This window comes from Rhinolophus sinicus, chromosome 15 (genome assembly GCF_057876585.1).
Source record: "Rhinolophus sinicus isolate RSI-liver-muscle chromosome 15, RSI-T2T, whole genome shotgun sequence".
Classification (NCBI taxonomy): domain Eukaryota; kingdom Metazoa; phylum Chordata; class Mammalia; order Chiroptera; family Rhinolophidae; genus Rhinolophus; species Rhinolophus sinicus.
In genome coordinates, this window is record NC_142515.1 from 46,476,343 (window position 1) to 46,491,558 (window position 15,216).

At 34.0% G+C, this 15,216-nt stretch overlaps 1 protein-coding gene across 7 annotated transcripts in view; it reads right to left on the reverse strand.

Annotated features, from left to right (window-relative positions):
- HERC4 (HECT and RLD domain containing E3 ubiquitin protein ligase 4) overlaps positions 1–15,216 on the reverse strand; it is a 116,763-nt gene that overhangs the window by 38,784 nt on the left and 62,763 nt on the right. For all 7 annotated transcript variants that reach the window (XM_019731764.3, XM_019731759.3, XM_019731763.3 and 4 more), the window contains 5 exons: positions 14,210–14,269; positions 13,997–14,108; positions 13,294–13,483; positions 11,816–11,988; positions 2,687–2,806 (listed from right to left, as the gene is read on the reverse strand). In XM_019731764.3, the coding sequence (XP_019587323.1) occupies positions 2,687–2,806; positions 11,816–11,988; positions 13,294–13,483; positions 13,997–14,108; positions 14,210–14,269 (655 nt within the window). The remainder of the gene's footprint in view (positions 1–2,686; positions 2,807–11,815; positions 11,989–13,293; positions 13,484–13,996; positions 14,109–14,209; positions 14,270–15,216) is intronic.

Sequence of the window (15,216 nt, forward strand, 5' to 3'; positions counted from 1 at the left end):
AAAGAGTAGAGTAATAAACAGCAATTCTCAAGTATACCAACCATATAACAGATCTGGAGAGAATGAGAAGAAAAGAGGAAAAGCCAAGAAATAGGAAAGTGGTCCTCTACTGTCTCTCTTTACCAGAAAACAGTACCGGTAGCACTGAAATAGTTCTGCAGGAAATTCAACTTGATATCACCACAGCTACATACCAAGCAGAGTTTGGATACAAGCCGGCCAAACTTAAAAGCAAACATTCAAGCCATAGCTTCTCCATGTAGCACAAGATTACTGCTAACTAAAAAAATCCTATTAGACTAGTATTTCACTTAATTTGCTCAAAATTAAAGTAGTCTGTGACCTATATATTAGATATAAATTCAGATATCAAAGGTCATCTGATCGCATTCACAGCGATCCAGGAGGAAATGACTCTCTAGGATAATGTTTCTAAAACTGGCTTGCAGATCCCTGGGGAATGTATTCTTAGGGATCTCTAAGTGCTCTGGAAGGATTTTTAATTTTTACGTTTTTATATCATTAATTTTTAATAATTGATTTAAAAATCTAAAATTAGGATAATCCATTTATTTTCCCAGTATTACCATGAAACTCCAAAAGTTGCAATAGTTATGATAATAATCAAACTGGCACCAAACAGGATCTCCATGTCTTTCTAGGATTTCACATACATAAATGATGTGTTTGATGAGTGAAGGCGAAATGAATACTGCATCTCATCCTAAAAGCAAACGTAAACACAGTCTCTCCTTCACTTTTTAATTTTGGTTACCGCAACTCTCTCCTAGTTTTCCTCTTACCTTACCTGCCACCCTTAATCTCCTTTGTTGTCTCTCTCCTTTCCTCATTTCATATCCAATCCATCAACAATTCTTGTCCCTTTTACCTACAAGAAGTATTCCAAGTCCATTTCCCTCTTCCATCTATACAACCACCATCCTAGTCAAATTAATCATTTTATCTTCCCTAATCTACTAAAAAAGTCTTCTAACTAGTCTCCCTCTTTCATTTTTGTTCCATTCCCCTCACTCCATTCTCCACAGAGCCAACAGAGTGATGATTTCAAAATATAAATCACATTGTATTCCACCCTGCTTACCACTCTTCAATGGCTTACCACACACTTCAGATAAAATCCAAGTTCCTGATCTTAATTTACAATATCTCCATGACCGGGCACCTGTCCATTTCTCTGATCCTTTTCTAGAACTCTTCCCATTCCCAAATTCTAGCCATACTAGCCTTTCCACCAAACATGTCAAGTTTATTCTCACCCAAGGTCTTTTACTAGATGTTCACTTGCCCTGAAATTCTCTCTACTCTGATCTTTCTTATACGACTGTTCCTTGGCATTTAGATTACAGCTCATATTTCATTGGACAGACTTTTCTGATTACCCAATTGCATGAAACCAGTTTTTATTATATTCTCTTATTTCAAGTCTCTATATTGTACATATTATTAACTAATATTTTTTACTTTATTTGATTACTGTCCATCTTATCCACTAAATTATAAGTTCCGTGAAGAAGAGGGCCCTTATCTGTCTGGTTCATCACTATCTCTAATACCTAATAAAGTGCCTGTTACATAGGGGATTCTCAATAATTGTTGAATGAGCAAATGAGTAAACCTTATTCTATACAATGGCTGTGAACTTGACCTAGCTTCCAAGTGATACTAAGGGGAAAAAAAAAATCAACAAGTCTCTCCCAATCTAACCCAAGTACCTAGGGAAGGAAGCAAAAGATATTCCAGAAGTGACCTGATTTCTAAGTGAGAGTATCCTAAAAACAGCATGCACTAACCACATTACCATTCAAAAACTACTGTACTTTTTTAGTGCCTACTTGACTTATTCCAGATACTATTAGAGGTGCTGGTGAACAAACTGACAGAGTACCTAGCCACAAGGAGCTTGCAGCTGATGCCTAGAAAGCAATGAAAGGCTACTCCCCTTTCTACAACTTCTACATATAAACCTATTGCTTAAATTATCTGCTTTGAGGTTGGAAAAGCTGGCCTCAAGTATACTACAATGGTTAGCAAGAGTATTAAACCTAACTGTTTTACATCTAGCTGCTTACCCATTTCGCTATTAAAAATTACATACCTAATTCAAGTTTTATAAAACTATGCTATTATTTTAACGGGACATTAATGGTCCAGCATATTAGAGACTTAGCCATATGAAAAGAAGTACGTAGACAAGTGGATGAACATCAAAAATCTGAAATAAAATTGAACACATAAAAGGGGGGAAAAAATCAAAAACAGAATCAATGGTCCTAGGGCTCCCTTCTGGTAGTTCTGAGGCACTCATCTCACAATAGTAATACCTTCTTAGAGTTTCAGTATCAGGGACTTCGGTATTCTCAACATTAATGAATTAAGAAGCAACCACATGGAAAACAAATGAGTTATAAATCTGTGTCACACTTGCATTTTTCTTTAGAAAAGTATAATCCGTCTCTTTTGTTTGGCTTTGGTATAAGAGTAGAATGTTGATTTATAAATATTGCATAATATGTAGTTGGTCCTTTGCAATGTTTTTATTTAAACAATAAGCTCTGGATTAGAGCCTTGAAAACACTTTGATGTTTCAAAAATGAGCAATTGTTTCATTTATATTAGAACAAATGATACATAAAAATGAAAGCACAAAATGCAACAGGAAACATACCATTCCATAGGCCTGCTGTTGGACCCAGTTGATATAATCATTCCTTATATCTAGCAATTCTTGTACTTCATGTATATAAAATTTATCATACTGTATAATCTGCCCCGTTTTCTCATTTACCTACAAAAAAAAAGTACAATTAACATTAAACTTGACCAATACTTAAGACAGAGATTAAAAAATGTTTTAATAGAAAAAGACTTGAAATTTCTTAGCTAATTTTCTCTTCCTATAAAAAACAATTTACTTAGTGCCTACTATATGCAAAATGTTACTGTAGGGCTATGGGAAACACAGACTTATAAGATGTGATATATGCATTCAGTACCTCAAACTCAATTAAAAAAAGAAAAATATTTATGTAACCACCAGAGTATGAGATACGTGCCATGAAAATATACAGAGGATGCCAAAAAAAATCTATACACATTTTAAGAAAGGAAAAAACTATTAAAATTGTAATTATATATACCAATAACAAAAAATCAACACAAGTCACGTTTGACTTGTGCAATTATAAGAGGTGCTCAAAGTGGTTACCATCAGCGTCCAGATACTTCTGATTATGGCGAACTACTGCTCGAGCAACGTTGACCAAAGTGTCCACATACATACATACAATTTTTTGGCACCCCCAGTATATACCATATATAAACTAGAAACTATGAGGACTTCTGGTTGGGGAATGGGACTTACTAACAATAAGAAAAGCTAATGCTTAAGTATCACTCTGTACTGGCATCTGATTGGAATAAAGAAGCGACATTTAAGTAGGATGTGAAAAATGAAGGGAATGCAAATTATCCCCCTAGAAATTACTTACTTATTACAAAGGGGAAAACAAATCTTTACAGTGGAGAGAACCACATTAACTGAATAATCAAACAAATCATCACCAATACTGGACAATCAAATATTATTATCCTTCTGATATAATGTAACAAGAAGTACAGGCATCATCTATGAAGCAGAGAAATGTTCACCCTGAATCCAATCAAGTCTCTTGATCTAAATTCCAGTTTACAGGAAATACAAATGATTGAGGAACAGTTAAACATCACTCTAAGGAAACAATCAGACAAATACCCCGATTGTAAGACTTTATAAGAAGATGGGCCAGGACTCTCCAAAAAGGTAAGGTAATGGGATTAAAAACAAAAGGTGGAGGTTGTTCCTAATTAAGAGAGACTAGAGGGGTTCTGTTGCTGTATATAGCAGAATACTTATATCAGACTAAGCCTCCTGGCAATAACAATAATAAACTCTGGACAATATATTAAAAACCAGCTATTAAAAAACACTGGAGATCAACCAAAAGCAGGCAGAAACAGGAATGAACATAATCTCTGAAAGAAAGAAAGCACATGTGAGATCCACATTTTTTTCCCACGGGAGCACTTCCAAATCAACATGAGGGACAGGAGATAGAACCCAAGCAGAAAGCAGCAGTTTTACCAGACAGAGGAGTCATAGGTCAGAGATTGAGGCTGCCTACATGACAGACGGAGAGGGGAAAAAAGAATTTCAGAAAGAAACTCGGAGAGTGAAGCCGCAAAATCTTTATGCAATTTCCCCCCACATTTCTGGCTAACTCTTAAACCTTAAGTGTACACCCCAGCAGAAAGCAGCAACTGGGAGGCTACTGTTAAAAAAGACTTCAAAACAAGCATTTCCAGAGGAAAAAAGACACACTTCATAATAATAAGAGGAATAATTTATCGAGAAGTCTTAACAATCCCAAATAACAGCGCTTCAAAATATATGAAGAGAAAATCAACAGAACCACCATCATAGTTGGAAATTTTAACACCTCTCTCTTGGTAACTGATAGAAAACAAATAAAATCAGTTAAGTATAGAAGATTTAAACATCAATTTCAACCAACTTGAACTATCATAGATTATTCCACCCAGTAATTAATTACACATGGAACATTCACTAAAACACAATATCCTGGACCATAAAGCAAGTCTTAATGAATACCGTATTTTTCCCGTGTATAATGTGCACTTTTTTGCCCAAATTTGTGAGGGAAAAATAAGGATGCACTTATACATGGGTAGTAGTAATTCTATATATATATATAAATGTTTTTAATTCTTTTACTTATGTTTATGAGTTAAGTGTAACGCTAGAAATCAATATGGTATTTTTTATACAATAATACCCTAGAATACAATAATCCGTTTTGTTGAACTTAGGACGAACTTGTATCGGAGAATTCTTGGCCTTCTGTGATGCGTAAATATTGTAAATTTGTTACCAGTACATAAAATTTTTTATACCTGTATCTGTTCTTGTGTTTTGTAATTACTTGTTATATAAAATTTCTTGTACCATAATATGTTAAAAAAATAAATGCTAAAATTCCTTTATAATACAAAAAACAAGTACCTAAATGTAAACAAGTAAAAACTTGAATTAAAATATTAAAATGAAAGATTTTTTTTTTTCCCCCTGAAAGTTTGGGCCAAAAACGTGGGTGCGCATTACACACGGCAAAATACAATACATTTAGAAGAATCCAAAATATACAAAGTATGTTCTCTGACCACAATGGAATTAAACTAAAAGTCAGTAACAACAAGGTATTTGGAAAAATCCTAAAACATTGACAATTAAACAAAACACGTCTAAAATATCCCAAATTTTTCTTGAATTCATCGGAGAGCTAATGTCGAAAGATAATCAAAGTAGTGTGAATTCCAGGGATGGACAGATACTGCCAAACAGAAACAGCATGTCAGAAAAAGGTTCACCTGTGGCAGAGCCAAGAAGAGGAAGATTCTGCTGTCATACAAGCAAGAAAGAAGAAAGCCAAATTATAAGCTATAGCTTAAGGCTGACTACAGGATAACTTGACAGTATAAAACCCCTGGGAGTCCCAGACAGTTTGCACTCACTCACATGGACTCTTCCACAGACCTCCACTGAGGGCCTAGGAGGATGACTGGAAATTGGGCAGAAGATCAAGAGCCTCTCTCAGTAGTGCAAGGACGTGATTGCCACTGTGAGAAGGGAACAAGGCCCGCCACCCTGCCCAAATCCTTCTCTCATATAGAGAGAGCAAAAGCCTTATGCCACTGAGAAAAGAGAAGCAAATTCCATGCCTTGGTGCAGGAGGAGGGAAAAACCCTCAATCCCTGGCAGAAAGAGGGATAAGAATAGTCCTGAGCCCAGAATCTTGTATCAGTAGGATTAGAGGACCCCTACTGCTGAGGGGAGGGAGCAGAACCTCTTAGAGAGTCCCATCCCCAAGGTACTGGCACACAATCTGAGATGGAGGCTAAAGCACAACAAAGAACATTTCTAACCCCTCTTCTCTACCAATTTTGAAAGCACTGGGTAACAAGCAACACCTGTTTACCTCTGGGAAGGGCAAGAGTGAGGAGAGAGAAACTCTTTTAAGGAGCAGGCATGCAGAGTGAAGCATAAATATTGAGGGGAAAAATGTGACATTTCAACTCTGCCCTACGCATCAGGTCAACAGAGAAATTTGAGGCCTTTGGTGCAATGAAGGTAACTAGAACAAACTCAACTCAAACTAAAAACTCAACCCCAGTTTAACTCCTGATAACACTGACTTCAATCCCACTAAGAGCCACACAGAAGAAGACGTGTATCCATTTACAGGCTTTAAATCTATTTACATCAGCCTCTGCTATGTTACAGACAACCAAAAATTATGAAGCATTATCAAAAAGCAAATAAGCAAAATAGAACAAACAAAAGCTACACAAAAAATGTCGAAACACAAAGCAATCGTAAGCGTCAGACTCAGAGATGACTCAGATGTTGGAGCAAGACAAGCACTTCAGGAAAATATTTTGAACTTAATGAAAATAAAAACACATCAAAATGTGGAGTATGCGAGTAAAGCAGAACATAGAAGGAAATTTAAAGCATTAAATGATCATTTTAGATTAAAAAAAGGTCTAAAATCAATGATCTAAGACTCTGCTTTTAAGAACCTAGAAAAAGATGATCAAATTAAAGACAAGTCAAGTAGAGGAAAGGAAAAGAGTGAAAACTGATCAAAGAAAAGACAAAATCACTAGAGAAAAATCAATGAAAGCAAATGCGTTTATGAACAGATCAATAAAATTGAGAAGCATCTAGACAGACTGAATAATAAAAAGAGAAAACACAAATTACCACTACCAAGAACGAAAGAGGAACATCACCACATACATATCTTACTAAAACTGACTGAAGAGCAGAAAACATAAATTACACTATTTTTAAATTTTAACATAAAATTTTAAAATTTCCCCAAAGAAAACTCCAGGCCACAATCGTTTCACTGATAAATTCTAACATTTAAGGAAGAAATAATACCAACCTTAAACTCAGAAAATAGAGAAAGAGGGATCATTTCTTAATTCATTTCATGAAACTAGAATAACCTTGATACTAAAAGCTGATGACAATATGAAAAACAAAAATTATCACATAAAAAATATTATCAGATCAATATCCCTTATGAACATAGACAAACTCTCAACAAAAAATTAGCAAATTAAATCCAACAATATATAAAAAGTATAATATATAATACTCAAGTGGAGTTTATCACAGAAATGCAAGGTTGGTGTAACATTCAAATATCAATGAATTCCACTACATTTCAGAAAACAATCATTTGTTCATCTCAACAGATGTAGAAAAAAGCATCTAACAAAAAAGTCAATACACCTTAATAAGAAACACTCTCAGCAAACCAGGGATAGAAACTTCTTCAAAAAGACAAAGCCTACCTTAAAAAAAAAAAAAAAAAACTCTGCAGCCAACATCATACTTATTGGTAAAATATTGAATGCTTTCTAAGATTAGGAACTAGGCAAAGATGTCCACTGAAACCATTTATATTCAACATTGTACTGGAAGTCTTAGTCAATAAAATAAGGCAGAAAATAACATGACTGTGTACATAAAAAATCCAAATGAATCTATGAAAATTACTAGAATAAATTATCAAGGTCACAGAGTACAAAAGAAACCCAACTGAATTTCTCCATACTAGCAACAAATAACTGCAAATTTTTTAAAAATTTTAATTATTTACAATAGCATCAAAAACATAAAATATTTAGGAATACATTTAACAAAGGGTGCAAGACCTCTGAAAACTACAAAATATTGCTGAGAGAAAATGGAGACCTAAATAAATGAAGCAATATACTACATTCACAGATTGGAAAAGACACTAACAAGATTCAACAAATGCAAAAATGAAATTTGACTTAACTCTAGTTTTTAAAAAAAAGCAGCAACATAAAAACCTTTTTTGATACAACAAAGAAAATTTAAGTATGCCCAGACAGATATTACAGAATGAGTTAATTTCTTCTAAGAAAAATAATAGCATTGCTGTTATGTAGGAAAATGCCCAAGAAAACAAATGCTGAGTATAAAAGGGCAATAATCAGGATTTTATTTTCAAATTATTCAAGAAAAAAAGTATATAGTACACACATCTACAAATGGTACAGCATGTAACATAAGCAAATGTTACAGCATATTAACAATGGCTGAATCTAGAATGGAGGATATAGGTATCTATTTTGTTTGTATTTCAATGTTTCTGTATATATGATGATATTCAAAATAAAAATTAAAGAGTGAAGTGAATGGAAAGCATTACAAAAAGAACCTATACGTTTAGTATTATTTCCTAAAATGTACAAAATGAAACCTACATTTGATAACACTTTTATTTCACATTTTAATTATTATTCAGTATTCTAGTTTATAAACCTCAGTTCAGAGGTAGTATATGGTAAGTATATACGTGTGTCTTATCTGTTTGGTTTATTTAAGAGTTCCTTGCAAATAATTCTTTTTGAAAACCACAGATTTAGAAGACTGGCATATATAGCAGTTAAGTAAGTCTATTCTTTAGGCATATCAGTACTGTGTGAAGTATATAATGTACTGTGTGAAAACTCAGAAACTACTAAATAACCCAATTACCTGCCAGTAAACTCATTTTTCTGGTAATACATCCATTCCTGACAGCAAGTACCAAAATTATCTTTCTTATGCCATTTGAAGCATAGACATTATTTTTAATTCAAAAGCTTTCCAAAGGATAGATGGAGGAAGAAGTCATCCATATAACCCAAAACGGTTAGGAGACAAGAGTCTAGTTCTCTAGTTCCTAATCCTACTCTAGGATTAGGTGAAGAAAGAAATCATTTAAGGAAATTTATCCTAATTCTTCAGCATGGAGCACAGTGAAAGAATGTATAGTTGTTAGACATAACATGTCTGAAAAAACACGTTTCTGACAAGCAACTTGGGTTTCACTAAAAATGAAAATGAATCATCCCTGGTAGTTCATTTCCACAGGTATCTGTTTATGGCAGATTAGGACCAAGGAAAGTTTTCTCCAAAGTAAGGAGCAGAAGAAAGGTTAAGTGACTGCCCTAAGGATTCCCAGTAAGAGATGCTTAAGAAATTGATACCCTTTTTACCCTGCTTTTGAGTATGTCACAACTTCAAGCAAGAACCCAATTTCCTAATAATCCAATAAATCAAGTCAAAAGTAGTTTCCCATCCAAATTGTGGTAGTGGTGATAGAAAAATCACTGCTGTAGGAATGTATAGTAATTATAGGTACTGGATAATTTAATTAATACATCAATCCTGGGAACCTGTTAGGCAAGTATTTTAATCCTTATTTTATATAAAATTCTCCACTTGCACATGTAATAAAGAGAAAGATAAATTCAAAATTGTACTTATAAGGAGCAGCACAAATGGAGTTAGAAACATGGTCTTTTAACAATATGATACTATCTGCAATTATGGAAGTATAAACCTTTACATCTAGGGGCATAAAATAAAAGCAAACCCCCTTCTAAACAATACTGCATAAATAATACTGTATTTGCTGATTCAGAACTACATTAGAAACAGCAAGAACTTTGGAAGTAGGTTTGGATTTGGATTTCAACTCTGCTACTTAACTGGTTTATGACCTTTGACATTCAGATTAAGGAGCAAAATATCAACTACACAGAGTTTTAAAAGTTAAATGAGGAATATATATAAAGTGCTCACATGAATTAAAGTACAAAGGAAGTTTTAATCCTGGCCACTGTTAGCTTAATTCCCTTTCAGCTAGCAAGAATTTAGGATCCTAGTATCTAGCGTGGCCCCATCAAAAAGGCCTCTGGAGATGGAACCCTATGGGGTTCATCTTCAGTAAGGATTGAAGTTTCTGAGTTAGGCAGGTAAGTTACTTGCTCAAATTCTATCTGTAATTATGAAAGACAGAAGGTTTGATTCCCTCCCCTTCTCGTACCCTCCCTTTTACTTGTGGTAAAAGACACAGCTAAAGCAAAAATAAATACACACACACACACACACACACACACACACACACACATTTTTAAGAGGTAATAAAGGTTAAGTACATAAGGAAAAATGTGAATAATTATTTGGGAATAGAGTCTGGCTGACAAACAATGGTTCACTGGAATAGGAAAACAGAGTCCAGAGGAAAGAAAAACAAAACCTAAAGAATCTCTTGAATCCCAGACAAAAGGAACACATGGAGAGAAACTGAGGCTCGTCTCATTAAGTTAGAGAATCTTCTTAATAGCAGTTTATTGTAGAACCCAGTAAATCCTAAAATGCTGTAAGAAAGTCTTGTTCTGGGAAAGGAAAATATAAGAATGACTTGTTTCCCTAGGAAAGAAATAGCTATCATTTCTTTGATTATAATGAGAAGAATAACTTGTTTTTCTAGGAATCTTGGACATACTAAATACAAAAGAAAAAAGTAATTTCAAAAAGTTAAGTCATTTACAAAAATACACAGGAACTTCACTAAAAGAATAAAAAAGAAAAACAAATGGTCCTTAAGGGTTCTTTCTTACAGAAAACAGAAGGACTATCTTCTTTATTCCTGTATCATTTACCTCAGTACTAGGCAAAAGGGTTCTGAAAATGGTAAAGAAGCTGTTAAGGGGAGGAAATTAACAAATAAAGGTTCATATGGGGGGGGGGGGGGTGGCCCTGATGGCTCCCTTGGTTAGAGCGCAAGCTCTGAACAACAGGGTTGCCAGTTCGATTCCCACATGGGCCAGTGAGTTGTGCCCCCTGCAACTAAAGATTGAAAACGGTGACTTGGCAAGAACTTGGAGCTGATGGACCCTGGCAAAACACATTGTTCCCCAATAGTCCCCAATAAAATTTATTTTTTAAAAAATCAGGAGGATGGGGGGAAAACGACATTTAGTTTTTTTAAAAAAAGAAAAGGTTCATATGGGTTTTTCAGTCATTCTTGAGGCTAGAAACATAAGCTTCTTCCTTAGGTCATGTCTCCCAAAAAGAAAATAGCATCTCAAAAATATCGAGTGACAAAACAGAAATATTACCAGCTGTCAGGATGTCTCAAATCCATCTTTAAAGAAATAGCTAAGACTACCACATCATATACCGTGTTTCCCCAAAAATAAGATCTAACCGGAAAACATGCCCTAGCATGATTTTTCAGGATGCCATCCCCTCGAACATAAGCCCTAATGCGTCTTTTGGAGCAAAACTTAATATAAGAGCTGGTCTTATTTTCGGGGAAACACGGTAACTTTGAATTGCTACAAGTGTAAAGTGTACTATTTCTTACACTGAGACGAAGTGCAGGAAAGAACAATAGACAAATTAATAAGTCATCTATGGTTCCAATTTCAAATTAGTCATTTGTTTCAAATAAAATGTTCCACTTTAATTGAAGTACCCAATTAGCAAAAGAACCTGAGTTTAAATTTTCATAATCACAACTCTTTCATAAGATAAGCACCTACAAATAACAAAAACACTCTTTTAAACTAATAAATTATGTTATTCACAAGAAAATAGAGAGAATTCTAATTCATTAATATGCTATTGTTCTGCCCAACTACAGACAAGTTATCTATAAATGCCTAACAAAGTCAAATAAAACCAAAGCTCCGAAATACAGACGTATTATTTCTTTAAAAGGAAAATTTAGGTAACTCTTCCAAATTTCCATTACATCTGTTATGCCAATCTAAATCTGTAATATGTTAATGTTAAAGTAAACATCAATCTGTTAGTAACAATGGGGAAAGAGTAAAATAAAGAAACTATTGGACATACCCTATGTAATATTTCTAAAACCTTTAATGCAGTATGAAGAAAACTGTTGAAAATTCTTCTTTCAGAAGGGGGAATGCCAATCTTGTAGAGTTTCAAAAGATGTACCACAACTTCCTTAAAAAGTTCTACAATCTTGAGGAATAGTGAAGGTTCAAGTACTGACCACCAGTTTTCTGTTATTAAAAGGTGAACACACAAATAAAACGAATTTTTAAAAACTGTTTTCAAAATAATATTGACTTTTATTCTAAAATCCCAGAAAGATACACATGATAATATTTACATAACATTTCTAGGGTTTATAATCCTCATCCTCAAGTTAAAGAATACTGCCCTAAAAGCTTTCAAAATCAAAATAAAGCAAGAAACGTCTACTGAATTTATATTTTTGGTTTCCTAACTTACATTAAAAACTTACCATTATACCTAATATTAAAACCAATTAAAAAGTCCTTGGCCATTAGGATTTTAATTTTTAAGCAAAACCCTTTAAAATTGTATTGCTCCAATATTTAAGGATCTTTCCCAGCTTTACCTCTCAACATAAAGTTGAAATATTGTGAAGCACCACTTTTAAAATGCAAAGTATTCTGGAAAATCAAATACAGAAGCTGAACAATATAAAGTATAACATGTCTGTCCTTCCCCACATTCACTATCTGTAGTTATTAACTACAAATACCACAAACCTGTGAAGCACATGCAAAGAATACAAAAACCTCTGACAACATGGAAGCAAGCTTCTTGTGAGTCTCTGCTTCACTCTAATTCCCTCAGATTCCAGGATCCTACGCTTTACTTCTTGCTTCCTCTGGTCACTCTCAGCCTTAAACTTCTTGTACTGATTTTATTACTTCTATATATCTCAGCTTCATATAACTAACAAAAACTATTAGAAAGGAAAGCATTAGTGTAATGGTAGCAAGTAAAGTGTAACAGCCAGGAGATAGAGATGAAATCTTTACAATTAGAAAAATTAAGATAAGAAAAATTTAGGTCAAAAAACAACTGTAGAAAGAGACAGAACTGTAAGATCAGATGAGCAGTAGCATCTCATCTACATGCAGAAAGATAAAATAAAAAATCAGGAATTAGCAAGTGAGGGAAACAGAAGGCAAAGAGTTAACAGAGCTCAAGGAGGATTTAATAAGCAACTTTGTTCAGTTTTAAATGTTCCTCCTCTTTTACTTCTTTAATAGCAACATCACTCTGGAGGGGGTGTGTAGGGAAATATGAAAATCAGTTTTTATCTTTCCTGATACTGCCTCTACTATTTTATTTCATTAAAATTTTAATACTGCCCCCAACAACTAGCATCAGATGACGAGAAAAAAGCAACAAAAGGAAAAACAGGTTTGTTTTTCCCTAATACAATGTCAAATAAGGAGCACAGATAAATTTCAAACAGCAAAACAGAACTTATAAGCATTTTCATTTAAAGAGAAAAGGTTACAAAAAAATAATATTAAAATTCTTACCAAGTACTTTCAGTGGTGCCTTTTCTAGGTTCACAAGAGCTGTACCAAAGGGAATTGCTATTGTTGTGAAATTGTTGGAATCACTCATCAGGGGACATTCTGGTAGAGTAAGATAAAACCTCAATGCTTCAACATCAGGTAAGGAGCCAGTCAGGTTAGGAATAAGATTCTTTTCCAAACTAGCTGCCACCTATATTTTGACAAAAAGCAAAACCTACTTCATTTAAAATGAATGTACTTTGCAAAAACAAAAACAAAAAATCTTTTACTATAGCAAACATGAAATGGTGAAGGAAAAATAAAATCTTGCAATAATCAGTGAACATGCTTTGGAGCACAATGAAACTTAACGCCTAAGCATTGCTAAGAGAATTCAAAAAAATCTTGTATGCAAGTCTCATTTAAACATCTCTACTTCAATAGCTATATAAAGACTTAACCAACACGATAATGATGAGTAAAATTAAGGGTCTGCTCCAAATGTTTGAAAAGATTTACAGATATTTGACAGCTAAATTACAAATGTTTTAAAGCAAAATCTTATTTTAATGCTTATATTTGTATATTTAACACAATCATACAAAGTACATCATAATGAAGAGTATGAAACTGTAAAGTTAATTAGGCTATAAACATAAAATAACACGAAATAAAAAACTCTACAGGCTACATAATACAAATATAAGGTAATTTAAAAACAAACCTGCTGAGATATCTGAGGATGATCAGGTTGTATAAGTTTGTGGAATAAAAGCCTAGCAGCATTCATATCAACCCCTGAAAATCTGGTGCCTGTTCTATAGTGATCATCATTGCTATTAAAAAGAGAGAGAAAATAATAAAATTTTAAAATTACTTCACACATTATTTAATATAATAAATTTGAGAATTTCAGCATTATCAAATTACCACTTACCTAACGGCTAAAAAACTTCCATTTAGACAACCAGAAGATGAAAACGTTCCATCTATTTCACTAAAAGAAATTTTAAAATCACAAAATGAGAAACCTGTTTGCCTTTCTTTTGTAATAAAAATTAAAATCAATATTTAATCTAACATTTAATGCTACAAGCATTCTTCTAACCAAAACTCAATGAGAATAAATCACAATTCTATAAATTACTAAAAATTGATTAAATAATACTTGATTAAGGTATTATTGTTTACTCTAGACTTTCTCAAATATCTTTTTTTTTTCTTCAAGATTTTATTGGGGAAGGGGAACAGGACTTTATTGGGGAACAGTGTGTACTTTCTAGGATTTTTCAAGTCAAGTTGTTGTCCTTTCAAACTCAGTTGTGGAGGGCACAGCTCAGCTCCAGGTCCAGTTGCCATTGTTAGTTTCAGTGGAGGCAGCCTACCATCCCTTGTGGGAGTTGAGGAGTCGAACCGCAACCTTGTGGTTGAGAGCCCGCGCTCCAATCAACTGAGCCATTTGGGAGCTCAGCAGCATTTCAGCTCAAAGTGCTGTGTTCAATCTTAGTTGCAGGGGACGCTGCCCACCATCCCTTGCAGGACTCAGAGGAATCGAACTGGCAACCTTGTGGTTGAGAGCCCACTGCCCATGTGGGAATCGAACCGGCGGCCCCATTGCGCAGAGCTCGTGCTCTAACCAAGTGAGCCACCCGTCCGCCCCTCAAATATTACTTTCATCCTCTGATTCACCAAACAAATCTGATGTTTAAAAAAAATTTTTTTTAACCTAAGCATGCACATTTAATTTTCTTCCACATGTTGGTAAATCTAACCTGGGATGTTATTTTTTTTGAAGCCTACTCTTTGGGGTTTTAAGAAGAATTTTAGTTTGGGAAAACAATCAAGAATAAAAAACTGCTTATCAGATATAGCCCTCCCCTCATCTCAAACACCAACACGACCTACAATTTAAAAAACACAAGCTACAACTTAAATACTAAACAA